This window comes from Aotus nancymaae, unplaced genomic scaffold (assembly GCF_030222135.1).
Source record: "Aotus nancymaae isolate 86718 unplaced genomic scaffold, 86718_ANA_hifiasm-v0.15.2.pri h1tg000059l, whole genome shotgun sequence".
Taxonomy (NCBI): Eukaryota; Metazoa; Chordata; class Mammalia; order Primates; family Aotidae; genus Aotus; species Aotus nancymaae.
In genome coordinates, this window is record NW_026988473.1 from 2,544,739 (window position 1) to 2,571,917 (window position 27,179).

The window sequence follows — 27,179 nt, forward strand, 5'->3', positions numbered from 1 at the left end:
GTAGAAAAGTTCCTTTTTAAAGTTTCCTTTCTTGTTAAAGAATAAGTGTGCTAACAGCTTTGTGAAGCCCTATCCTATGTAGCTGTTAGGCATACCGTGCCTACAGGCACGTAGTACATTCTATGTCCTTGTATTTTCACCAAGATACCTGTGCTGGACGTGCTCACAGGCATGTCCCAGCTCTCCACTGCTTTGACCTGTTTAGAAAAGTTTTAAGTTATCAGCCAATCAGGTTTTAGTTTAGATTGTGAGGTCTGGCTCCAGCCAATGGAGACCAGACACAGCAGTAAGGATGACCCCGAATGCATGAGGGATGAATTTGTGTGTTTTCCTTTGTTCGTTGTACTCTCGTGGCAAGATGGCTAGTGAGGGTACCCTTCCTGCGGTCCTGGAAGTAAAAATTGCGTTGCTGAAAGATCCTTTGTCTCAGTGCTGATTTTTCTGGCGGCACCGAGCGTCTATTCCCAACAGTACCCATAGGAGGCCTGAGTCCCTGATTGCTAGAGAAGAGATGAAGTTGATTCAGGGTCGAGCAGGGCTCCCTGGAAGCCCCCTCTTCCTACCCCAGCTTTATTTTGGTTCTAGAATCATTCCAGTCAGCATACCCGGTCCCCACCATGGCCATCCTGGGCGCACAGTTAACATGTCATGCAGTTAGGGGGAGGGAGAGAGGGGAGACAGCGGGAAGTGGGGAGTCAGTGGACCGAACTGCACAGCCACTGGGTTAGAGAGAGTCGGGGTCTCCCAGGCTGCAAACCCTTGCCCAGCCACGTGTCTCCTGGCCCTGGGCTGACCTCCTGCTGTGGCCACAGCGTAGAAGCCTGGACTTGGGGCTGGGCCCTGGCTATGTCAAGTGGGGCAAGCTACCATCCTGCCTCCAGTCCCCTGGGCCCCTGTTCTAGCCCTTCCTTCCCCCATATCATTGGGGATAACTGGTTGACCTGGGTCTCCATAGCTCACCAGTTATGGAGCAAGGAACAGGGGTATCCAGCCTGAGGGTCCATGCTGTCACCTGTGCATGGCTCACAGAGCAGCTGCTCCCCAACCTGTTGGCCTGGGTGAACTCAGACCTCCCAGCACTCAGCCGTGAAGGCAGGAAGCTGCTTCCTGGGACTGCGGGATGCCAGGCTGGGGAGATGAGTCCTGCCTGCCCTCATCCTACTGGGACTGGGAGGTAACCAAAGACAGATGCCTGTAGGGGTGCAATACCCCAGCCCCTCTGCTTCTGGGTGGGACCCCCAGGGTGCCCCTCGCACTCCAGGCCCCTGCCTCCACAGCAATCAGGCCAGGGCAGATGGATCTGGAAGCCACAACTTTATCGGCTTCCCCACTCCAGCCCGAGCTCCCTTTCTTTCTCCGGTAAGTTTCTCTGAGAGCACTCACCCACAAGAAGCCACTGGCCCAAGAATCCCCATCTCAGGTTTCGCTTCTAGGGAACTCACCAGAGGACGCCCAGTGTTGGGGGCACCACCATGATCGAGAGCCGCCTCCTTCGTAGTCTGGCCTTCTGTCTTCTCCGGGTGTCACTCAAGCTGCCTCCCACCCTGGCCTCCCCTAGCTTCCCATCGGGCCTCAGCCACCTGACCTGTCCTTTCCCGCCACCCCTCCAAGGCCCAGCCCGAGGGCCTCCTTGTCCACCACATCTTCCCAGGTGCCTGCAGCTGCCAGTACTCCCTCTGCCCCGCCCCTGCCACCCCTCGACTGAGACCTGCCTGAGGCATCTTCCCCACAGTGGACCTGGCGTGGAAGGGCATCGACAAATGCTTGCGGCCCTGGGCCTGGTTTGCACAGGACTGAGCACAAGGACCTGGGGCTGGGCCTCTTCGGACCTCTGGTTCTTGCCATAGTTGAGGTCCGGGGAGTAGATTTCACAGAGTAACTCCGGAGCCAGTGTTCCATGTGGCCGATGGGCTTCTGCCTGGGCCTGGTCTCTTGGTCTCTTCTCTGCCCCAGAGAGAGGCCCTTCCTTGTATCTGCTGCAGTGGGCTGAGGATGGCATGAGCGATGGGAAAGTTCACATCCCGCCATTGCTCAGGCTGGGCCCGCTGCCTGGGACATGCTTTCCCTGTCCCTCCAAGCGCAGCTCCCAGTTGTCAAAGAGAACCTCCCTGTTCCCCAGCCCTCAAAACCCCGTGAGTCCACACAGTTCGGTCGCCATCAGCACTGCACAGATCCTCTGGGGAAGGGGAGCTTGTCTTCCTGATGTCCTAGGGGCCGCGTCTTGTTCGTGTTACCCAGCACAGTGCCTGGCCCCCAAGATTCGCTGGGTTCCAGAACATAGCCCGGTTCGGCAGCCAGCCTCCCAGGAGGAGCAGGGTTGGGGGAGCTTGAGATGGAACACAGCTGTCCAGTGCTCAGAGCCTCCCTCGGTCCTGGCCCGGCACAGCTGGTCCTCATTGGGAGAAGATCCTGGGGTCCCGGACACAGAGCCACGCCCACTCCTCTGCTGCAATCTGGACAGAGAGACCAGGATGGCTCATGAGGACTCTGCCAGGGGACCCCAGTGTTCATGGCTCCAGCTGGGCTATGAAGAGGGCATCAGACAGAGCCGAGTGGGTGCCAGGCTCCAGCAGCTCCACTGCCCACCTGGCCCGCCCTGGTTGCTAGTTTCGCCGGACAGCGTGCCACATGGACACGGGCCTGCGCAGCGTGGCCAACATCTGGTTCCAGTGTGTGGTTCCCATGCCGCTGGCCGATGGCCCAATGATGACATGGCCCACGTTGTCCCCACGGCCGTCGATGCTGCTCTCAGCCACCGTCACACGGAGAGACAGGTCCTGAGGAAGAGGCAATGTGGGTGCTGAGGACCAGGAGCAGCCAGAGGTACATCTTGGCTCCTGGGTCCAAGGCTACAGATGTCAGGCCCTAGAGGGGTGCCAGGTGCAGCTCCCTGAATCCTCACCTCTGATCTAAGAGGGAGGAGACTCGGCCCAGGTCATTCCGCAAATAAATGGCGGCAAGAGTTTGAACGAGGCCCACCTCGGCCCGCAGGCTTCTCTTGCTGCCTCCCTCCAAGCCACAGCACCCGCCTGCCAGAGTTCAAATGCCGGCCTCCCAACTTGCCTCTTTTTTTGAAACAGAGTCTCACTCTGTTGCCCAGGCTGGAGTGCAGTGGTGTGATCTTGGCTCATTGCGACCTCTGCCTCCCAGGTTCAAGTGATTCTCCTGCCTCAGCATCCTGAGTAGCTGGGATTATAGGTGCCCGCCACCATGCCCGGCTAATTTTTGTATTTTTAGTAGAGACAGAGTTTCGCCATGTTGGTCAGGCTGTTCTCAAACTCCTGACCTCAAGTGATCTGCCCACTTTGGCCTCTCAAAGTGCTGGGATTACAGGCGTGAGCCACTGCGCCTGGCTCCCACTTCCTTGCTGTGTGACCTTGGGCAGTGACTTGGGCTCTTGCTACCTCAATTTCTCCATCTGTGATATGGTGATGATAATATTTGTTCTGGCCAGGCGTGGTGGCTCACGCCTATAATCCCAGCACTTTGGGAGGCTGAGGTGGGCGGATCACCGGAGGTCAGGAGTTTGAGACCAGCCTGGCCAACATGGTGAAACCTCGTCTCTACCAAAAATACAAAAATTAGCTGGGCATGATGGCACATGCCTGTAATCCCAGCTATTCGGGAAGCCAAGGCAGGAGAATTGCTTGAACTGGGGAGGCGGAGGTTGCAGAGAGCTGAAATCACACCACTGCACTCCAGCCTGGATGACATAGTGAGAATCCATCTCAAAAAAAAAAAAAATTGGTTTCTATTTCATAGGGCTGTTCCAGGAACAAAATGAGTGAATTGTGTAGAATGGTGCCTGTGCACAATCAGAACATGCTAGAAGCTGCGTTGCTATTACTAATATCATCATGTTGCACTCACAACAGAAGACAGGAGGGGCCGTGCTTGAGATGAGAGCGGGAGCTGAAATCCAACCCAGCCCGACCTCTCTCCTCCCCCACTTCCCCTAGAGTCCCAAGAAATCTCTTGCTTTTAGAGGCTGTGGAGTAGTGGCACTATGACACCCAGGGAGAGTCAGGGGACACATGGGCAGCCCGCCCTGCAAGGGTAGCAGGTAAAGGCTTTGATAACCAGGATGGGCCAGAGATGCTGGGATGTGCCTGGGTTAGGAACACCCAGAGCGAGGCAGAATTCTGGGCCTTTACATCCAGGCGGGGTCCCTGGGGGGAGATGAGGTGGGTTTCTATACAGCCCCGGAGCTATGGGGGCAGGTTTTGGATCAAGGCACAAAGGACTTTCTCATTGTCAGGAGTGCCCGAGGAGGGTTAGAGATAGTGAGGGCAAGTGGGGCAAGCCCCAGCCTCCGAGGCATGGAAGCAGGGCCCAAGCCCTGTGCTCTGTGGCCCATGATGTCCCTGCTGGGAGAGGTCTCTCTGGAGCATGGGAACTTGGGGAGTTCTTCTGAAGGCCACGGGAACTTGGGGAGTTCAGCGGAACCCTGAAATAGAGCCTGAGAGATTCAGAGCAGGAATTCTGGGTGGCTGGCTCACCCCGGCTCCTCTCCACGCCTCTTCAGTTCCCTCCACCGGGAATGGTCCTCCCTCAGAGCTGGGTATTCCCTCCTGCAGGAAGCCCCCCTTACCTGATCGAGGGAGTCTAGAACACTCTTAGTGGATTAGGGACTCTCCTGCCTGTCCCTTGTGACCACCAAGAAAGCCGGCCTGTGTCCCCAGCACCCACCCTAGGGCTGACCCCCAGCGGCACTCAATGACCGCTAGAAAGGGAGGGCTGGAGGCAAACCGCTACCCCTGCAGGGCCCCTGAGAAGTGAAGGTGGAGAGATGGCAGCCCCAGAGCCCTGGGGTGACCTGGCCCCTTCCCATCCCCCAGCCCGCTCACCTGGAGCACAATGGCTGGCACGGAGAAGATCATGGCTTCGTTGAACACCGGGTTGGGGTCGTCCCGCTTCACAGCTGTCCTCTTTTTGCTCATCTTCCTCCCATCCTGCAGCAGGTACACCTTGACGAAGGGGTCTGTGGGCAGGTGGAGGGGTGAAGGCCAGTGCCACACTCACTTGCCACAGCCCTGCCCAGTCTGACTCTACCCACTGATTACAAACTCCCCAACGCTTTGCTGTTGCCGTGACCTCCTGCAGCCCTGCCCTTGGTCCTTTTTTGTTTTTCCCATTTCACAGATGAGAAAACTGAGGCTTACACAGCACATCAGGTGACGGGGGGCGCTTTATGCTCAGGCAGCTGCCTACAGCCCACGTGCTCCCCTCCTGGGATGCTCTGGGGATCTCAGCAGCCCCACCACTTTCCTTCTATAAATGGCCCAAGTGCAGACGTCAGCCCTGAGTCACCGGGCGCCTGCACAGCAGAGCCTGACTCAACCATGTGCAGGTCTGAAATAACAAGCTGCCGTCTGGCCATCACCTATTGCCCACGGGCTGTCCTTGCTGCACCTGCCTGGAGCTGGGGTCCCCGCCACCCAAGGGCTGCAACTCCCAATAGGTCAGTCTCCCCTAGCCCCGGTCTTCAGTTCCCTAGAATACAGCTGCCTCCACAGTCACTGCTTTGGGAGGGACCGGAGGCTTCTGCAGACCTAAGGCATCAGGTCCTGCCTGGCCCCATCCCAAACCCGTGGCCCTGGTCCTTGGTTGGAGTCTGGGATACTGCCCTGTCTCTGAGAATGGAGCCTCCACTGTGAATTCCAGTTCCAGGAAACAGATGCCACCCTTTGTTCCCTGCCCAGTGCCCCCAGCCCTGAGTGCTGCCTTCTGCCCTCAGACCCCCCCATCACTCTGACCTCCTTCACTCTGCCCTCACAGGGGCCCCTGACACCCTCCAGGGATCACATGTTTTCCCAGCCAGATTCATTGCCCCCATCCCACCCCACACCCACCTACATGACTCCTGGCTCAGCAAAGCTGAGGGGGCCCTGGCACTGTGTCCCACACCTGCTGATGCCTCCAGGTGCCCATAGCACAGCAGCTGGCCCACAGCTTCCACTGAGCCACGTGGAGGAGCCGGGCTGCCCACTGGCCCTTACCCGCTGTGGTCTTGTCATTGGTCCAGATGAGATTCTTGGCCTTAACCACGACCACGGTGAGGCGCTCGGCTGTGGGGAGGTAGCTGAGGGATAGCAGGATCTCCCCCACAGCGTCGGCAGCCTGGGGGACAGGCGGTGGCTCAGGGGGCTTCTCCCCACTGGCCTTGAGGGGTCCAGGGAGAGCCTTGGTGGCCAAGGAAAAGCTGAGGCTTCCTTCTCCATAGAGAAGTGGTTGCACTGGGGGCCCCTTACCGCAGGCTCCAGGCTGGCAGGGTTGAGAAAGGGACAGCCACCCACCCCCGACCCTGCAGGGAGCATGCCCCATCCCTCCCTGCCTGTCAAATGTAGCTATCAAATGTACTTCTGTTGCCTCATTCCAGGCCAAGGAAAACACTCTGCGGTAGTAATACCCAACGATCCAAGTGGAATGGAATTAGATTCTCTGCTTAAACAACAGTGATGTTCTGTGTGCATTCCTACAATTATAAAGCTACACTGCAGCCTGGCCTCTGCCTGAAATCATCCCCTCTAAGGCCAGAGGAATGTTTCTCCAGCAGAAGCTGAGTGGGAGAAGACCCTCTGAAGCTTTGGTGCTAAGAACAGCAAATGAGCTGTAAACAGAGGTCAGGATGCTTCTGTCATTTGCCTGCAGTAAGCAGTTTCCTCAGATGTGGCTCCGGTCTTCCCTGCTCTCCTAATGATCTTGGGGTTCAGGCAGTTGCGGAGGATGAAGGAGCCCCTTCCTGGAAGTGTATGTGTGTGCATGCTCTTCTGTGGTGGATGAGCAGGCGGGGGCAGGCAGGTCACTTACCTTGTTCTGGTCCTGCAAATAGAGCCAGCCACTGAAGGGCTGCAGTGGGAGGTCAAGCACAGAAAGCTTCAGCTCCACCACCCCCGTGCTGACGTTCCGCTCGTCCTCGTCAATGCCAAATACAGAAAACCGCAGGCTCTTCTCCTCCAGGGCGGTGGGATCCAGGGGGATGGAGAACTTCTCATCGAAAAAGATGGAGTAGGCATTCCTCTGGATCTGCAGGAGAAAGGGCCATGGAGGGCGCTAGGGGCCTGAGAGGCTGCAGCAGGGAGAGAGCACTGGACAGGGAGTCCGGAGGCCTGGGCTAGAGTCCTGGCTCTGTTGACATGACAGCCTCAATGGCAGTCTTTCCTTTGGTGGCTCAGCCCAAAGGTTTAAAAGCCTCCTAGGCCGGGCGTGGTGGTTCACACTTGTAATCCCAGCAGTTTGGGAGGCCGAGGTGGGCAGATCATGAGGTCAAGAGATTGAGACCATCCTGGCCAACATGGTGAAACCCCGTCTCTACCAAAAAAAAAAAAAGCCTCCTGTCCTCTCCTCAGTGGTGGCCAATCTAGCGGCCTGGCATTTGAAGCTCCCACAATCTGATCCCAGCTAATCCCCATCCTCGGTGCCCACGGCACCCCAGAACCCTCAAGATGACCTGGACGAGCCAGTCTCCATCTTTCTTGCATCTGCTGGAGTTTAGCCCTAGGTCAGGCATGCAGTGGAGTGGGACAGTTGTCTGTGGAGTCACGAGCCACTGATGTCCCAGGTTCCTGCAGAGCCTGGCTCAGGGCTGTTTGAACACCGTAGGCTGAATGGGTGGATGGAAGGGAGAATTAGGCAAGGTTGGGCCGACTCTGTCTCCAAGCCCAGTCCTGCCTGGTGGGCGACACTGGCCTCCCCCCAGAAAGTCGTGGGCAGGTCCCCTGGGAAGGTACATTGCGGGCACTGCTCTCTGGGGAATAAGGGAGATGTTTTAGTCACTGCCTGTCGATATTTAAAGAAAGGCGCTCTCATCCCTGGACACTACCTGAAGTTAGGGGACTGCCTAGCTTGAAGGCAGCACCTCCTGGTGGGACTGGCCGGGCTTCGATCCGACAGAGCCACCAGCCACCATGACCACATTCTTCTGTCACTGCCTGGGCCTGGGAAGGCTCCTGTCACAGTGCTCCCTGGGAGCCACGTTCCCTACACAATCCCTTGCTCTTGAAGGGCTCCTTGCCCCCAAGGGATAAAGCCTGCTTCCTGACCTCCTGACCTCCTGACGTTGGCATTCAGTCTCTTCATGATCTGGCTCCACCTCTCCCTCCTTCAGCTAAATAGCCTCTCAACTGTCCCCTGCCCAGGGGGGACTGGGCCCCCCAACCAGCCATTCTCTGAGCGTGCACACATGGGTGGAGGAGGATGGAACCCTGGGTTTGAGTCCTGGACCTCCTGCTTCCTTACTGGGGTCATCTTGGGCAAAGCACTTTCCCGAGCCTTGTTTCCTCATCTGTGAGATGCCCTAACCATCCGTCCTGTTGGCCTCAGGGGCTAATGAGAAAATCATGACGTGCTGGGCTCTGTGAACCATGTTCTCAGCACACATCATGCTGTGGTGGCTGCCGTCTGCCAATGTCCCTCCTTGAGGAATGCATCCTGAACCACCCAGAGTCCTCTAGGCAGCCCAGGCCACAGGCAACATGGCTGGGCATGACAGAAGCTCTACACGGTCCTGAGAGCCAACCTGCTGGGCACTGACCAGGGCTGGGCTAAGAACTTTACATGCATTAACCCAGCTCTTCCTCAATAACTATGATGCCCATTTAACAGATGGGGAAACTGAGTCATGGGGTACTAAACTGACTTATCCAAGGCCATATTACTAGGAAGAGGTGGAACCAGGATTTGAACCCAGGCAGTCAGGCTCCACAGTCCTGATCCTAATCGCCCACTGTACTGCCTCTCAGAAGCTGGGCCACCCCAACTTGGTGCCCTAAACACGCCCTCCCTGCACTCTGGTCATAGGCCATCCTCCACCCTTCAGCCCAGATGTGGCTCTGTTGGCCTGGCCCTGTGACTCACAGGGATGTGTGGAGCGTAGCCTAAGGGACTGGGTGCCTTCCCTGCCCCTCACACCTTATTTTCTGCCCTTCCCACTCTGCTCTGTCCCTGAGGGTTGATATCCATGGGCTGTGTCAACAGGTTCCTTTGGTCTTTAGCTTCTGGTGGGGTCACCCAGTGAAGGTCACCAGAGGGAAACTGGAGGGGAAGACAGGTCCTTCTCTGCAGGATTGCTGCAGACTGACCATGTTCCTTGACAAAAGGGCACAGCTTCCACCGAGGTAGCCCTCTCCATACGAGATGGCCCTCTATCCTTTTGGGCCCAGTAACCTCAACTTCCCCTCACCCCTTCAGATCTAGAGTGGGACTGCCCCTCCTGTTACACCCCTCCCGGGTACTGTGCCATCCCTGAGGTCACCCCACATCCCACCCTCGGCCCTCTAAATGGTCGTTACTTTCATTTTTAAAACTTATTTATTATTTTTGAGGTAGAGTCACTCTGTTGCCCAGGCTGGAGTGCAGTGGCATGATCTCGGCTCGCTGCAACCTCCACCTCCTGAGTTCAAGTGATTCTCCTGTCTCAGCCACCTGAATAGCTGGGATTACAGGTGTGCACCACCATGCCCAGCTAATTTTTGTATTTTCAGTAGAGACAGGGTTTCACTATGTTGAGGTCAGGCTGGTCTTGGACCCCTGACCTCAGGTGATCCACCCGCCTTAGCCTCCCAAAGTGCTGGGCTTACAGGCGTGAGCCACTGCACCCGACCAGTCCTGTTATTACGCTCTTCGCAAATGAGCCATCTTGAGCATGTCATCCCTTTTCTGTTGGAACCCTATGTTGACACAGGGCAGACATGGACAGGGACAGTTGCCACACGCTGTATTCACCTGGCAGGAGAGTTAAGAACTCGACACAATGTGAGCCTTCAGGTGGAGGCCCCCAGCCTCCCAGACTTGTTCTCCCCACTGTCTGCAGCTTCGGCTCGGGGATCAGCATCCATACCTGCGCTCTAGTGCCTTTCTGGGGTCCTGCCGGGCCCTACAGCCCTGCCTGCCTGGGAGGTGTCTAGTGAGCCCAGAGCACCCTTCTGCCCCGCCCCAAGCCCCACTTACCCGGGAAATGCCCACAATCTGCTCGTCGGGCAGCAGGCTGACGCGCATGAAACAGGACTCGAAGCTGGCCTCCTCCCGCTCCAGGAGGTCCTTGCCCTGCAGCACCGCCACGTGCAGGCTGTGGGAGGCGGCGTCGTAATCCATGCTCACCTCCACCTGGCCCAGTGTGAAATCCTGCCCAAAGGTGTTGCTCACAGAGGAGATGGAGTTCAGGGAGTCAGCCGACTGGGACTTCCGGAGGGTCCCATAGGGCGCCAGGTCCAGCTCTCGGCCCATCAGCTCCAGGGGCCCCAGTTCACTGATGCTCTCGAAGGTGTCCTCCATGCTGAGGCTGCCTTTACGGCTGGGTGTTCCCCGCGTGCTGCCCCGCTGGGTATTCCAGGCAGGCACTCTCTAGGGGTGAGAAAGAGGGATGTCAGAGCATCACGGGGCCACAGGCAAGGTCACTAGGGGACAGCACGGAGATGAGTAAGGCCTGTTCATTCACAGATCTCCAAGTTCCCCATTCACAGAAGACCTGCATCCCTTAGTTAGGAAGGTCCTTGTTTAATATTAATTCATGTCACTTATTTCTCTTGCCTTAACCAAGACGTAAGAAAGCTTTTTCTCTTTCTTTTTTTTTTTTTTTCTGAGATGGAGTCTCACTCTGTCACTCAGGTTGGAGCACAGTGGCACAATCTCGGCTCACTGCAACCTCCACCTCCCGGGTTCAAGCTGTTCTCCTGCCTCAGCCTCCTGAGGAGCTGGGATTACAGGCATGCACCACCACACCTGGCTAATTTTTGTATTTTTAGTAGAAATAGGGTTTTGCCAGGGTGTGGTGGCACATACCTGTAATGTTGGCCAGGCTGCTCTCAAACTCCCAGGCTCAAGAGAGTCCTCCCATCCCGGCCTCCCAAAGTGCTGGGACTACAGACGTGAGCCACTGCGTCCTGCCAACCTTTTCTTAATATGTTTATTTGTAGGGTCAGAATTCCATACATCAAGTCGTCGACTGCAGTGATGTTTAGAAAAAGGAAAAGCAGGTCGGCTCATGCCTGTAATCCCAGCACTTTGGGAGGCCAAGGTCGATGAATCACGAGGTCAGGAGACAGAGACCATCCTGGCCAACATGGTGAAACCCCATCTCTACTAAAAATACAAATATTAGCTGGATGTGGTGGCACATGCCTGTAATCCCAGCTACTTGGGAGGCTGACGCATGAGAATTGCTTGAACTCAGGAGGCGGAGGTTGCAGTGTGCCAAGATGGCATCACTGCAATCCAGCCTGGCGACAGAGTGATACTCCATCTCAAAAAAGGAAAAAAAAAGGAAAAGCATGGCCAGGCGCGGTGGCTCAAGCCTGTAATCCCAGCACTTTGGGAGGCCGAGGCGGGTGGATCACGAGGTCAAGAGATTGAGACCATCCTGGTCAACATGGTGAAACTCAGTCTCTACTAAAAATACAAAAAATTAGCTGGGCATGGTGGCGCGTGCCTGTAATCCCAGCTACTTAGGAGGCTGAGGCAGGAGAATTGCCTGAACCCAGGAGGCGGAGGTTGTGGTGAGCCAAGATGGTGCCATTGCACTCCAGCCTGGGTAACAAGAGCGAAACTCCGTCTCAAAAAAAAAGGAAAAGCAGCTAGCAATGTGTCCCAGAAGAAGGGGTAAGAAAATGAGGAGCCAGCCACTCAAGAGGTGATGGAGCAGCCGCAAGGGAAGTTTACAACACAGGAAGTTTTCACGTTCAGTGACACTCACTCACATATTTAAATTCTTTTTCCCTCGGTCAGGCGCAGTGGCTAAGGCCTGTAATCCCAGCACTTTGGGAGGCTGAGGAGGCGGATCACCTGAGGTCAGGAGTTCAAAACCAACCTGGCCAACGTGGTAAAACTCCATCTCTACTAAAAACACAAAAATGAGCTGGGCATGGTGGCATGCACCTGTAATCTCAGCTACTCAGGAGGCTGAGGCAGGAGGATTGCTTGAACTCGGGAGGCAGAGGTTGCAGTGAGCCGAGATTGAGCCACTGCACTCCGGCCTGGGCAACAGAGCAAGATTCTGTCTCAAAAATAAATAAATAAATAAATAATTTTTTTTTTTGAGACAGAGTCTCATTTCCATCGCCAGGCACCAGGCTGGAGTGCAGTGGCGCAATCTCAGCTCACTGCAACCTCCGCCTCCTGGGTTCAAGTGATTCTCATGCCTCAGCCTCCCAAGTAGATGGGACTACATGCGTGTGCCACCACGCCCAGCTAATTTTTCTATTTTTAGTAGAGACGGGGTTTCACCATGTTGGTCAGGATGGTTTCGATCTCTTGATCTCATGATCTGCCCGCCTTGGCCTCCCAAAGTGCTGGGATAACAGGCGTGAGCCACCGCGCCCGGCCAAAATTTTTTTTTTTTAAGATGGAGTCTCGCTCTGTTGCCCAGGCTGGAGTGCAATGGCACGATCTTGGCTCACTGCAACTTCCACCTCCCTGGTTCAAGCAATTCTCCTGCCTCAGCCTCCTAAGTAGCTGGGATTACAGGCTCGCACCACCATGCCTGGCTAAGTTTTGTATTTTTAGTAGAGACGGGGTTTCACCATGTTGGTCAGGCTGGTCTCGAACTCTTGATCCTGATCTGCCCGTCTCGATCTCCCAAAGTGCTGGGATTGATTACAGGTGTGAGCCACTGTGCCTGGCAAATTTCTATTTTCCCTAATTGACCTTGAGATTTGAGAAAGCAAGGCTTTTATACTATAAGCATCTTCTATGCTTTCATTATCATATATATATTTTTTGAGACAGGGCCTCATTTGCCCAGGGTGGAGTGCAGTGTTGCAATCACAGCTCACTGCAGCTTCAACCTTCTGGGCCCAAGCAATTCTCCCACCCCACTCTCCCAAGTGGCTGGGACCACAGGGGTGAGCTACTACACCTGGCTAATTTTTTGATTTTTAAAAATTTTTTATTATTTTTTTTATAGAGACGAAGACTTGCTTTGTTGCCCAGGCTGGTCTTTAACTCCTGGGCTCAAGCGATCCTCTTGCCTTGGCTGCCCAAAGTGCTGGGATTACAGGCATGAGCCACTGCGCCTGGCCGCTTGCCATAATCTTTCATGGTTCCCCAGTTTTCCATTGAGCAGATAACCATAATTTACTTCACTCTTCTTCACTGTTGGACATTTACGTTGTTTCTACTTTTTCAGAAATACAAATACTCAGTATTGAATAGCTTTCTTAAAATCCCAGCTCCACCGGGCTCAGCGGCTCATGCCTATAATCCCAGCACTTTGGGAGACAGAGGCAGGCGGATCGCCTGAGCTCAGGAGTTTGAAACCAACCTGACTAACACGGAGAAACCCTACAAAATTAGCTGGGGGTGGTGGTGGGCATCTGTAATACCAGCTACTCAGGAGGCTGAGGCAGGAGAATCGCTTGAACCCGGGAGGCAGAGGCTGTGGTGAGCCTAGATGGTGCCATTGTACTCCAGCCCGGCCAACAAGAGCAAATCTCCATCTCAAAAAAATAAATAAATAAAATAAATAAATAAAAATAATTTTTAAAAATCCTGACTCAGAGGACACACTCCTTTGAAGGTTTTTTGTTTTGTTTTTGATGGAGTCTCGCTCTGTTGCCCAGGCTGGAGTACACTGCCATGGTCTTGGTTCACTGCAACCTCTGCCTCCCGGGTTCAAGCAATTCTTGTATCTCAGCCTCCTGAGTAGCTGGGATTACAGGTGCCCACCACCACACCCAGTAAATTTTAATATATTTTTAAAGTAGAGACAGAGTTTTACCACATTGGCCAGGCTGGTCTTGAACTTCTGACCTCAAGCCATCCACCCGCCTCAGCCTCCCAAAACGGATTACAGGCATGAGCCACCGTGTCCAGTCAGTTCTTTGAAGGCTTTGACACGTGTTGCCAAAGTGCTCTTTGGAAACGTGGGGATTTTTTTTGAGACAGTCTCACTCTGTCACCCAGGCTAGAGTGCGGTGGCATGATCTTGGCTCACTGCAACCTCTGCCTCCCAGTTTCAAGAGATTCTCGTGCCTCAGCCTCCTGAGTAGCTAGGGTTACAGGCATGTGCCACCATACTTGGCTAATTTTTGTATTTTTAGTAGAGACAGGGTTTCACCATGTTGGCCAGGCTGGTCTTGAACTCCCGCCCTCAGGTGATCCACCCACCTGGGCCTCCCAAAATGTTGGGATTACAGACCTCAGCCACCGTGGCAGGCCTGGAAAAGTTTTTTTAAATGTACACTCCTCCAACGGCGTGTGAGATAGTCCCCTCAGACACCCTAAGTGACTGAGCAAGAGGGACTCTAATCTGGTAACAGATTCTGGTTGTGCTGTCTGGAACTCTACATGATATTCAGAAAATTCTCTGCCATGTGTTAAATGATAAAACATTCAGCAACGTATAGTGAGGGCCCTAAGAATGTGTGTGCCCCAGTACAGCAGTTCCACATCTGGACATCGATTCAAAGCACACTATCCCAAATGAAGACCAACTTTTACATACGGAACATCCACTGCATTATTTATCATGACATTTAGTCAATCATGGCACATGCCAAAAAGGAATCTCATGCAGTCATTAAAATAATGTTTACAATGTGTGTTCAGCAGTATATGAAAATGCTTCAGCTACAAGGGAGGGGAAAAGAGAAGGACCAGGCACGGTGGTGCACGCCTGTAATCCTAGTGCTTTGGGAAGCTGAGACAGGCAGATCTCTTGAGCCCAGGAGTTTGAGGCCAGCCTGGCCAACATGGTGAAACCCTGTCTCTACAAAAAAATACAAAAAATCAGCTGGGCGTGGTGGCTTGGGCCTGTAGTCCCAGCTACTTGGGAAGCTTAAGTGTGAGGACTGCTTGAGCCCAGGAGGTGCAGGTTGCAGTGAACTGAGACTGTGCCACTGCACTCCAGTCTGGGCAACAGAGTGAGACCCTGTCTCGAAAAAAAAAAAAAAAAGAAGAAGAAATAAATATATCAGGTTATTCTGGACACACTGCCTATGGGGTACCCCTGATCTGCAAGGAGCATATTCAAAAAAAAAAAAAAAAGGCTGGTCTCGGTGGCTCACACCTGTAATCCCAGCACTTTGGAAGGTTGAGGCAGGTGGATCACCTGAGGTCAGGAGTTCGAGACCAGCCTGACCAACATGGTGAAACCTTGTTGGTTTCTACTAAAAACACAAAGTTAGCCGGGCATGGTGGTGCGCACCTGTAATCCCAGCTACATTGGGAGGCTGAGGCAGGAGAATCACTTGAACCTGGGAGGCAGCGTTTGCAGTGAGCCGAGATCATGCCATGGCATCCAGCCCGGGCAGCAAGAGGGAAACAACATCTCAAAAAAAAAAAAAATGCAGAGGAAAAGAGACAAAAAAAAAGAGAAAAAAAGTTTTTTTTTAAAAAAAAGAAGTTGAAGATGTGAAAGGGACGAGAGAGGTGTACTCCCCATTCAAAGGACACGAACCAGGAGGCAGCGATGAAGGGAGAGGGGCTGAAGGCTGATCTGATGGACTAGGGGCGCATGGGGGTGTACTCGCTGTGCACCTGCGGGATCAGAAGCCTCACCTTCTGCCTGGCCTCTGCGCCGCTCTCGCCGTACTTCTGCTGAAGGTACCTGTAGTCGTAATTGGGAAACGGAGAGGGGCTGGGGAAGCTCCCCGACGTCCAGAGCTTCCACAGGCTCACAGCGGCGATTCCCAGCAGGGCCAGGGCCCCTGCAGCATAGACACCCACCTCCCAGCCAGGGGGGCTCTTGATGACTGCAAGGCAAGGGCAGCCTCTCATTAGGGCTTCCTAGTGGAGACAGACGCCCGCCTGGGGAGCAGCACTGACTTCTTCATTGAATGGATGTTTATTGAACGCCTACTATGTACTAGGTGCTGCAGATCCCATGTCGAACAAGACATACACTTTCCTGTGTGGCTTGGGACGACAAGTGCTTTGGATTTCAGATTTTTTCTGATTTGGAGATATTTGCAGTACACTTACAGGTTCAGCATTCCTAATCCAAAAATCTGAAATCTAAAATGCTCCCACGGGCATTTCCTTTCAGCGTCACGTCAGCCCTCAAAAAAATTCAGATTTTGGATTTTGGATTTTTGGATTTCGGATGCTCATCCTGTGTATGTAATATCCAGAACAGGCAAATCTATACAGGCAGAATTGACACCAGTCTGTACAGTAGATTAGTGACTGTCAGGGCTGGAAAGTTGGGAGAAATAGGGTTTCTTTGGGGGATGATGAGAATATTCTAAAAAGGACTTGTGTGGCTGGTTGCACAATATACTAAAAACTACTGAATTGTACACTTTAAGTGGGCAAATTATTTGGTTTGTGAATCTTATCTCTCTGTGAATCTCTTACCAAAACAAACAAACAACTCAGCCAGAAGTGAGAGGTGGCTGCAGGCGGTGCAGGGCTTGGAGACAAATCCAGATGCTCAGATGCTTTTGCTCTGCTGATGAGTCAACAACCTTCCCTCTCTGAGCCTCGCTGCCCCAGAAAACGGAAATTAACAACCCGCTCAACTGTGGCAGGCGCGTCCTCCCCTAGCACTGTGCTTGGCACGCGGCAGGACCACACACGTTCCAAGGTTTTGCCTTTCTCTCCTAGGAAACCTGGCTCTGCTTCCCCAAAGGAAGCCAAGGAGACACTGAGATTCATTCTGCAGGTCACGGTGCTGGCAAATACCGTTCTCTAAACCGTTCTTAGTAGTGCGTCTGTCTCAATTCGAGGAAACTGAGGCGCAGAAAAGCTTAAGAACTTGCCCAAGGTCACAGAGCCCAGAAGGGGTGGTGCTGGGACTCCAACTCTGGCAGCCAGACCCCAGAGCAAGTGGGGTAACCACTGCCACGCCCAGCCTCGACCCCGCAGCAAGGTGGGGAGAGGTGCGAAGGGCGTCGCAGCGCTGGATATTGATCACTGCACATCATTGAGCACCCACCCTGGTGGGCCAGCAGCCTACGGGCACAGGTAGCCAGGGCTGAGTCAGCCCCGGCCCAGTCCCTGTCCTTAAGTAGCTCGCAGTCAAGGGGGTGGGGTGGGGCAGGCAAATAAATAGACAAGTCAGCATACTAGGAATGGGAGCAGCCCGGGAAGGCTTCCCGGAGGAGGGATATGTAAGCTGAGATATCATGAGGGGCAAGAAGTATGCCAGGCCACGGCAACAGGAGCTGGAAGTCAAGGGCGGGAAGAACAGAGGGGTATAAAGAGCCCAGAGTGGGCAGAGTGCCCTGGGGAGGGAGGGAGGGGACCTGGGTGTTCCTGACCACTGCTGCCCTGAAGCCCAGCTGCACAGGGAGGAATCACGCAGTGGGGCAGCCCCTCTAGCCTGCCCTGCTCTCTTTGAGTCAGCCACCTGAGCCAGAATCCACAGCACTAACTCACTGGCCTCCAATCCTGACCCCCTCCCAGCACTGAGCACCCTGTTAGGCCCTATTTTCTAAAAGAGGAAAACCGAGACCAAGGGAGGGTAGCGGGCACATCTGTTTCTCCACTCAGGGCCAGTGTGAGAAACGGCAGAGCCAGGCGCAGGTGCCTTGGCTTCCAGGCAAGTCACCCAGCACCGCTGGGCTTCAGTCTCCATCTGGAAAATCCAGATGACAAGAGCATCCCCCATCAAGTGGTCCCACTCTGGTGAATTCATTCTAAAGGGAAAATCCCGACAAGTTTTATGTCTGGGATGAGTCATCGAGGCTGTATTTATAACGGCAGAAATCTGGAAACAGCCCGAAGGTCCCACCGCGGGGGCCAGTGAGGGCTGGTGGCGCTGTCTTGGGAGGAAATGTCACCGGCCTTGGAGAACTACAATTGAGGTCATTAGGATGGCACTGTGGCAATGCAGAGAAACATTTCTGGCATTGTTAAAAGAAGAGAAAAATGAATCCCCAACATGGTCTAACCACGCGCTTGTGATGTATGTAAAAGTCACGAAGCACATAGTCACAGGCTGGGCAGAGCAGGGAAAAACAGAAGGAATAGGTAACGACAGCGGAGGGACCGTGAACAAACCTCCTTCCTCCTGCCTGCTTCTGTTAACAGAATGTCGTCTGCGGGCTAAATACACCCATAACAAAGAGGTCCATGGAGGCTCCCAGGTCCTGACTGGCAGGGCTTGGTGTGTTCTGGGGAACAGGGTCACGGCAGGGCTGGGTGGTAGCCGGAGGTTGGCCAGAGGGCAGGACCAGAGGCCCAAGGTCTCTGAGCAGGCTGTGGGCACAGCCAGGGGGCAAAGTACGTTCAGGGCCCCCTGCACCTGAGGCTCTTGGGAGCTGAAGGATGGAGTCCATGCCCTGGGTGGCAGAAAAGGGGGCAGGTCTGGGGGCATAGAAGGAAAAGCCCCAGGAAGGTGGCATGAAATGACAATTCGTGTTCATTTGTTTATTGATTTGATGGAATACCAGCCTTGGGGTGATATGGGAAGTGAGGTCTGGGCTAAGACTGACATGAGGGGGAGGAGGAGGAGGAGGAATAGCTCCCCTACGAAGCACTTGCTATTTATGATTTGCCAGGCCCTGTTCTAAGCAGGTCGCTTGAGTCTTCGAGACAATCCTGTGAGGTTGGTGCCATTATTTTCCCCATTTTACAGATGGGGAAGTGAGGGACGGAGGAGACATCTGCTGCCCCTACAGACACCAGGCCCCAGGACTCAGGCAGGCAGAGGCAGAGGCAGGGAAGAGCTCCAGGCCGGAGGAACACGTGCAAAGCCCTGGTGTTGTGAGAGTGGTGTTTGCACTTGTACATCAGCTCACTAAACCTTCCCAGCAGCCCTCAGGGGGCCTCACCGTTTGCATTTACAGATGAGTAAGCGGAAGTTCAGATTTCACCACCCGCCCAAGGCCGTGGTGGCGGGGGACTGGCGGGGGCACTGGCAGGGGTGTATGGGTAGGACCTGTGAGCCCGTGGGTGAAAAGTGAGGCTCCCTGGCTTGGGGATGGGAAAGGTGATCCTGGGCACACCCTTCAGATCAGGCCTGGGCTTCCCAGGGGCTCTGTTAGGGCTGGAGCTGGAGTGATGGGGAGCACGGGCCTGGGAGACCTGAGTTCATGTCCTGACCCCGTTACTCACTGTCCCTTCTCTCTGAGCCTCACTTCTCCCATCTGTGAATGGGGAGAGGAACAAAGGGAGAAAAGACGGCTGGTATGTTTCAGCTCCGACCCCATCTGCCATCCACGGGGAGGGCTGCAGGCGTATGTCTGAAGCCTTGAGGCCATCTCTAGGCCATCTCCCATCTCCCTGCTGGGGCACAGGGTGAAAGGGCAGGAGCCATGGCCATGGACTGGGTGGTCTCTCTCTCTCTCTCTCTCTCTCTCTCTCTCTCTCTTTTTAATGAGACAGAGTCATTCTGTCGCCCAGGCTGGAAAGCTGGAGTGCAGTGGTGTGATCTCAGCTCACTGCAGCCTCTGCCTTGGACTGGGTGGCCTCTGAGTTTAATGCCCCATGAGTCTAACATTGACTGTCCTGGGTTTATTTTCCCTTGGGGACTTGACAGGCTCCACAAAAGGCCCCAGTGAGTGGATTCCGAGTCACAGGCTCATCCCCAGGGTGCGGCAGGACCAGGGTCTCCCTGGGTACCCTCTCAAGTGAAAGAGATAAAGTCACTGTAACAGAAAGGAGCCACTTGAGTGGCAAGATGATGAGACCTCAGATTGGGCCAAGTTTGACGTCCCCAGGGCTGTCTGACGTTGGGCAAATCACCGACTGTCCTTGCGAGTAGGCAATAATGGTGAGCACAGTCAGGAATAAGGGCAGCGTTCTTGCCATTATTCATGTCCCACGGACACCTCCCACCCCAGGCCTGGTGCAAGGGTCCCGCAGGCATGATCCAGGAGGGGCTTGCCCTGGGGACTCACCGCTCAGATGGTATTCTGCCACATCCACGGCCATGATGCCTGCTGCGGTGCCTATGACTGGAAGGCAAGAGAGAGTGAGCGGCGAGGACTGCGGAGGGTCAGCGCCCCACCCCTAGGTCCTGGCCCCCGCCTCCCCCACACCGTGTGCCTGTCATCCAGAGCTTATGCTCAGCTGTAAGGGGACAGCCACCAAAGGGAGGCTTGGCATTTTAAGAATGGCGTTTCAAGCTCTTTTCAAGCATTCTAAGACTCTTTTCAGGATTGCCAGATAAAACAGGATGCCCAGTGGCGTGTGAATTTCAGATTTTGTTTTGTTTTGTTTTTTTTAGATGGAGTCTCGCTCTGTCTCCCAGGCTAGAGTGCAGTGGCACAATCTTGGCTCACTGCAGCCTCCGCCTCCTGGGTTCAAGTGATCTCATGCCTCAGCTCCCAAGTAGCTGGGACGACAGGCGTGTGCCACCACACCCGGCTAATTTTTGTATTTTTAGTAGAGATGGAGTTTCACCACATTGGTCAGGCTGGTCTCAAACTCCTGATCTCAGGTGATCCACCAATCTCAGTCTCCCAAAGTGCTGAGATAACAGGCATGAGCCACCATGCCCAGCCAAATTTCAGATAAGTTTTTAATATGTGTGTCCCAAATATTCCATAGGTCATACTTACACCAAAACCTTTTCCATTGTTCATCCGAAGCTTCAATGCTCCTGGGTGTCCTGTTTCTGTATTTGCCAAATCTGGCAACCCCAGCTCATTTCCATCCTAACAACACCAGCTGACCAGCAGAGACCAGGCAGGTGACTCGTTAGAGCAAGGCCCCTGGCTTGAGCCTCCCTTCAAATACTTCCACTTCGACTGGGAAGGAAAGGCTGCGTCTCAGCAATCTTTCACTGCGTGGCATGGTTTCTTCCCTACCCCACCCTCCACTCTCAGGTTTTAGGAACCACTGAGGCCTAAGTTGTTCTAAAAAGGTCTGGGAGCTCATACAAGCCATTACCTGAACCTAGGCGACTGCTCACTGTTTTATTATTATTGCTAAGAAGTAAATCTGGCTCACAGATGTGTTCTAAATGGGTGTGTGTGTGTGGAGTCCTGGAAACGGAAAACTGGGATGGGGTGTACTGATCTCAGGTCAAGGGCACAGAGGGCCAGGATAATGCCCACCCCAACTTCCCGGTTTCCTTGTAGTTCAGAGAGGTGGTTCCACACAGTGAGCCTGCAGGCCTGGTGCAGGGTGGTAGGGCGAGGGGAGGGTAAGGTAGGAACTGCAGAGCGATGGCCTGGCCCACGGGCAGCTGCATTTCTGCGCCAGCAGGAACGCCAACCACATGGCTTGATCTTCTGGCACTTTAGAGAAAAGCTAGATATCTGAATTTTTTATATGCAGTTTCCTGAGCTTTAAAGGTAGCAACCAATTTGCAAAAAATGCAAACACCAGCCAGGTGCAGTGACTCACGCCTGTAATCCCAGCACTTTGGGAGGCCGAGGTGGGTGGATCATGAGGTCAGGAGATCGAGACCATCCTCGCCAACATGGTGAAACCGATCTCTACTAAAAATACAAAAATTAGCTGGGCATGGTGGCTCGTGCCTGTAATCCCAGCTACTCTGGAAGCTGAGGCAGGAGAATCACTTGAACCAGGGAGTCAGAAGTTGAAGTGACCTGAGATCATGCCACTTCACTCCAACCTGGTCACAGAGAAAGAAAGACTCCATCTCAAAAAAAAAAAAAAAATGCAAACACCATTCAGGTGCAGTATAAAATGTCCTCAGGCAGTGTGACCTACCAGTTCCCAACCCCTCGGAGCATCTTGTAGACCCCTTTGGGACTGGGGTCAAATCAGAGGGTAAAGCTAAGGCCCTTTATGTTTTCAGGAAGCCCAGGGTTCTCCCCAGTCTGAGGCTTTGGAGTCAAGAAGCTGGGGTGCCATGCTCCCATCAGGGTTATCAAGCACATTTGGGGGTGCCATAAGTCCTACTCCACCCCCATAAGTCCTGGGGGTGCCCAGGAGCCTCGAGAAGCAGGTCAGGTAAGGTGCACAGCCAGCTCCTGGCTCCCAGCGATGCTGCCCCTACTCCCGCAAGGAGCTGTGCGTTGTTATGGTGATGGAAGGGCGGTACTAAGCCAGGAAGGGCTGTGCCCATCTGACTAGAGTGAAAGCTCATTCCTGGGCCTGGGCTGGAGATCGTGATAGGAATAGGCAACCTTGCCGAGCATTTCCATACAGCAAGTGCAGTTCTAAGCACTTTGCATATATCCAACCTCATTTACTCCTCCTAACAGCCCCATGAGGTAGGTACAATTATTATCTCTGGTTTAGCGCGTGAGAGCCCCAGGGCGTAATTTGCCCCAGGCCACACAGCTAATAACCTGTTCAACCCAGGCCATCTGGCTCCATAAAAAGTTTCCTAAGAATCTGCAGGTCAAATGGGTCACCATGTACCTGTCCAAGGTGGCTCTAGCTCCTGGCGGAAGCTGGTCTGGATACGCTGAAACATGCTAACATGCACTCACGCACTTCCCAGCCTGCTTCTGCCTTGCCGGGAATCAGATAAGCCATCGGCTTTTTCCTGCTTACCTGGCACAAGCTGACTTTGCAAGAGTGAGGCCAAGCTGGGACAGCCAATGCCAACAGCACGTGAGCAAGGTATGCGTGGCAAGGAATACCCCACAGCACAATAGGTGGGCACAGACAAAACCTCAAACTGCATCAGGCCTCTGGCTGTCAGGGGCCCATCCCCTCCATGGCTGGTCCAGCTGAGACCCCAGGCTCCCATTCTGTCTGTTCTTTCCTCTCTCTTTAACACGACATCTTTTCCCAGGGAGCTTAAATTTCAGTGCGGGTGTGAATGACTGCTAGGCACACCCCAGAGAGAAGTTCCTTTTTTTTTTTTTTTTTTTTGAGACAGTCTCACTCTATCAACCAGGCTGGAGTGCAGTGATGCAATCTCGGCTCACTGTAACTTCTGCCTCCCGGGTTCAAGCGATTCTCCTGCCTCAGCTTCCCAAGTAGCTGAGATGACAGGCGTGTGCCACCACACCCGGCTAATTTTTGTATTTTAGTAGAGATGTGGTTTTGCCATGTTGGCCAGGCTGGTCTTGAACTCCTGACCTCATGTGATCCTCCCACCTTGGTCTCTCAAAGTGCTGGGATTACAGGCATGAACCACCACCTATGGCCACCAGACAGTTCTGGTCTGGTACCCCGTGAAGGCAGACCTTACCTGCCTGAGTGGAGGGAGAAGAGAACTGGGGGAGATGCTGAGGTTCCCAGAGGGGCTCCGCCTGAGCACAGGGTTTCTAGTCAGCTGCACTCAGCTCTGAATCCCAGATCTGCCCCTGGCTAGCTGCAGTGGCCTTGGGCAATTTTCTTTGTCTCTCAGAAACCTCAGTTCCCCACTCGTAAAGCAGATGTGAGGCTGCCAGGAGGGTGGAATGAGAAGTTAAGTGTAGTCGGGCTTGGCATATATCGGTTGCTGTGGTTAGCGGCCTGGTGATGGTCCACACAGGCGCCCTGTCCCCTAGTCTGGGCAGTGTGGGCAGCAGTGCCAGCCTACAGATGTGTTTTATTTGTCTTACATTTAGGTGAGTTGCCAACATTTTAAAATTGAAAAATTTAACTGGGTGCAGTGGGTTGAACCTGTAGTCCCAGCTGCTGGGGAGGCTGATGTGGGAGGATCTCTTGAGCCAAGGAGTTCAAAACCAGCCTGGACAACATAGTGAGACTGTGCCTCAAAAATAAAGCCTGGGGTGGGGGGGATTTCCCACTAAAAATTGATTTAAAAAGGATTTCCAGCTTCCCTTTGAAAGTTAGAAGATCTGGGGACAATGGCTTTGCATCCCCCAACTCCAGCAGGAGTTGGAGCTAAGTTGGCTCTGCCTCTTCCCCAGATGCTCCCACGCTTACATTCACTGCTGGAACTTCTTGGCCCCTGGAAGCACCCCTGCTCATAAGCCTGGTAAGATGGACTTTGAATGAGCTATGGGACTTTTTTCTGTTTTGTTTTGTTTTTAATTAATTTATTTTTTTGAGATGAAGTTTCGCTCTTTTGCCCAGGCTGGAGTGCAGTGGCACAATCTCGGCTCACTGCAACCTCCGATTCCCAGGTTCAAGTGATTCTCCTGCTTCAGCCTCCCTAGTAGCTGGGAATACAGGCGTGAGCCACCACGACAGGCTAATTTTTGTATTTTTAGTATAGACAGTGTTTCACCATGTTGGCCAGGCTGGTCTCGAACTCTTGACCTCAGGTGATCCACCTGCCTTGGCCTCCCAAAGTGCTAGGATTACAAGCGTGAGCCACCATGCCCAGCCAAGCTGGGAGATTAAGAGAGGTTAAGTGACTTGCCCAAACCCACACAGCCAGCAGTGGTACAGTTGAGCCTGGCAGCCATTTCTGCTGCTCAGTCCAGCCCCTCTTCCATTAGCAATGAACCCTCATGCCATCTTCCCCATCACCCGTAAGACCTATAGGACAAATCCTGTTATTACTCCCACTCCACGGAGGAGGAGAGGGAGGCTCAGAAAAGGGCAGTGAATTGGCCCAAGGTCACCCAACCAGTGAGCAGGAAGCTGAGACCAAGCTGCAAGTGCTGGCAGCAGGTGCCCTTCTCAATGGTTTTGCTCACTGCCTCCAAGACCCCCTGACTCCGTGTCACCTGGGACAGCCTCAGTGGGTTCTCGCTGGCAGCCTGAAGGTCTGCCAGGCAGAGGGACTGTAGCTTCCACTAGAAGAGGATGGCGACGAGGTACAGCGAGACCAGGGCAGCCTGTGACCAGAGCATCCCCGGTGTCCAGACACAGAGCAAAGAGCATAACACGGGGGCCAGAGTGCTCCAGACCCTCACCGAGCTCCCAGACTGCACATGTCCTCCTGCAGCTCCTCCCCGCCAATCCGACCAGTTCTTCAGTCTCAAACCCCCAGACCCTAAGCTGCACAGACCTTACTCATTGAAAACAGCTCTAGGTTCCAATTTCAGCTCGATCACACCTACCTAGCAATATCCCCTCACTGCTGCATGCATGTGGGCAGAACGCGTGCTAAATGCTTAGCACTGCATGGTTGTCATAGGTACACATGTGGACCTGGTGATTCAGTGGATTAATGGATCCCCTTTTACAGATGAGGAAGCTGGGGTCCCAGGTCACCTCACATATGAGTGGCAACACTGGGATTGGTGCCAGGGTGCAATGGATCTGGGCTCTTGGCCACCATGCTGACTCCTGACCAGGCAGACCTTTTGGGGGTGGGGGTGGGAAGAGCCCCCGCTCCCCCTGGCTTTGCTGGAATCAGACCACGGCAGGGGCCCCTTCCTGGACTTGTCAGAGATATGGCTTTCCAAGAAAGCTGTGCCTCAGCAGGGGAAAGGGGCCTTCTGTCCCTGCCCTCTGCTCTACCCACCCTCCTTGCCCAGTGTCCTCACATCATTCTCTGGCTATCGAGGCAAAGGGACGGATCGGGAGAGCCTCACCCTTCAGGCTGTGAGCCTCTTCAGGATCTGGAGGTTGAAACCTTTTCAAGTCCCCCTCCTCTGCTTTCTGAGATAACCACATCCAGCTCCCACCCCGCAAACAGCCCACAGAAACCGCAGGACAGGCTGGCTGGGAGGTGCTGGCTGGCATTTCTTGGGCACCTACTATGTGACTTGTGTTATCTCAGTACCTCAGCCCTCCAAGGGGGTTGCTACCCTGCTCCTTGTACTGGAGAGGAAACTGAGGCACAGGAAATGATTTGCCCAGTCACCAGAGCTGACAAGTGTTAGAGTCCGGGTCTGAAACCCAGGCTGGGAGCCCCTGCTCTGCAGGACTGCTGAGGAACGCTTTCAGAATTCAGAGTGGGGAGGCTGGGGGCCTGGGGACTTGTCCTGATCCTTCTTCACACTGGCTGTGATAACTTGGGTGGGTCTCCGGCCCTCTCTGAGCCTCTGTTTCCCCGTTTCTAATAGGAAGCACTAGCGCTGCTATCACCCCTGAAAAAACTGTCACCCCCTGATGGGGGAAGGAGCTGACATTCCACGGTGCAGCTTCTCCAGGCTTTTGAGAATGGAGGAGGGCGGCACACAGTCTCTCTGCAGCCCCTGGAAAAGGGCTCCCAGGATGGCCAGCTCAGCGCCAGGCTCCCGGCCCCCCACCTTCCTCCCCCGACTTCAGGCCAAATCTACAGCCCTGAGGCCCTGAGTCCCGGCAAGCTTCCTCCCCTGCTCCACCATACCCCTCTCCTAAGCAGCAGTGGCAAAGGTTCCGAGGAGCCTCTGGAAAGCCCCCCACTCAGGCCAGTGACACCGGAGGCTGAGGGTCATATCTGGCTCTTCACACAGCCAGGGCCTCCTTGGGAAGGAGTGCAACGTTCCCCTCCAGATTGGGACGGTTCCCGCAGACCCAGAGCTCCTGCCTCGGGAACCCCCGGGGTGTATGAGGATCCGAGTGCGTGGAGGGGGTGTGAAGCCAGAGCAGAGGCAGTGAGGACAGTCAGCGCGCTGAATGTGAAAGTGAGGGGCGTGTGTGCAGCGTGGGCGCGGGGAGGCGTGTAAATGGCGGGGTGAGTCGCGTGTGTGCACACGCGGGGCGGGCGTGCAGGGCGCGATGCGATGCGCAGTGCGCGGAGTGGCTGGGCCGGGTAAGGTGCCCGGCATCCGTTCGTGTGCAAGCAAGCGCGGGGGTGCAGGCGCTCGGAGTACGTGGGGCTCTGCGGTCCCGGGCCCGGGGTCGGAGGAGGGGGCTGCGTGCGTCCGCGATCAGAGTGCGATTCCGGCCGCGCGCGGGGGTCTGCAGGGTGCGTACTCACCGGGGCTCCGCGGAGGGGTCGCTGCTCTGGTTGGGCTCCGGCTCCCGGCACGCCTCCCGCAGCGCGCACGCACCCGCGCCTAGCCCGGCCGCCGGCGGCAACGCCACCCCTGCAGTGTCGCCGGGCGCCCGCCTCCGAGGAGCGCGGCGCGGGCCGGGGGCTCGGCCGGGCCGGGGCGGCGGACGGGAGCTGCGCCGCAGTCCGGGCACGCTCCCAGGAGCCAGCCGCGCGCTTCCTCGCGCTCTCCCGCTCGCCCGCCCGCTCCCTCTTTAATTTAAAGTGACAAGCTCGAGCGCTGTCTCTGCTCCCGGGGTCCGAGCCGGAGATCCCCAAGCGCGCTCGGGATCCAGGGACGCCCTGAGGCCAAGCCCAACCCCTCGCTCCCAGGCCTGGGGACAGGGGCGGGTGGGGACGTGCCCACAGGCCTCTAAGAGGCGGGCCGAGCGCTGGGCGCAGAGCCAGCAGCCCTGAGTTCTAACCCCAGCCTCCGCGCCCCGGGTTATCCTGTTCCCTTTCTAGGCCTGAGTTTCTTTACCTTAAAAATGGACCCGATACTGCGCACCTCCGGGAGCCAAAGAAAACGGAGCGACAGGAGGCGCAGCGGAAAGTTTCCCCTTTTCTG

The 27,179-nt window shown here is 54.8% G+C and overlaps 1 protein-coding gene across 4 annotated transcripts; it reads right to left on the reverse strand.

Moving 5' to 3' along the window:
• Positions 1-295: 295 nt before the first annotated feature.
• On the reverse strand, positions 296-26,586 carry SYT12 (synaptotagmin 12). Of its 4 annotated transcripts, XM_012438496.3 has the most exons (9): positions 26,558-26,576; positions 20,442-20,630; positions 19,779-19,835; positions 15,493-15,686; positions 9,949-10,341; positions 6,811-7,026; positions 6,000-6,120; positions 4,848-4,981; positions 296-2,777 (listed from the first exon to the last, which is right to left on the reverse strand). In XM_012438496.3, the coding sequence occupies exons 3-9, from the start codon at positions 19,810-19,812 to the stop codon at positions 2,604-2,606; spliced, it is 1,266 nt and encodes a 421-aa protein (XP_012293919.1). In that variant the 5' UTR covers positions 19,813-19,835; positions 20,442-20,630; positions 26,558-26,576; the 3' UTR covers positions 296-2,603. The 4 variants fall into 4 exon arrangements, with proteins under 4 accessions (XP_012293919.1, XP_064220753.1, XP_064220754.1 ...); XM_064364683.1 differs by lacking the exon at positions 20,442-20,630 and having other exon boundaries at positions 26,558-26,586; XM_064364684.1 differs by lacking the exon at positions 20,442-20,630 and having other exon boundaries at positions 297-2,777; positions 15,493-15,541; positions 26,558-26,575.
• Positions 26,587-27,179: the final 593 nt, after the last annotated feature.

Coding starts and splice junctions, on each gene's coding strand:
- SYT12 (XM_064364683.1), bottom strand. CDS start 19,812: ATGGCCGTGGATGTGGCAGAATACCATCTGAGCG. Junction 6,121..6,810: donor ATTTGCAGGACCAGAACAAG/GTAAGTGACCTG, acceptor CCTGTCCCCCAG/GCTGCCGACGCTGTGGGGGA. Junction 4,982..5,999: donor CAATGACAAGACCACAGCGG/GTAAGGGCCAGT, acceptor ACCTGCCCACAG/ACCCCTTCGTCAAGGTGTAC.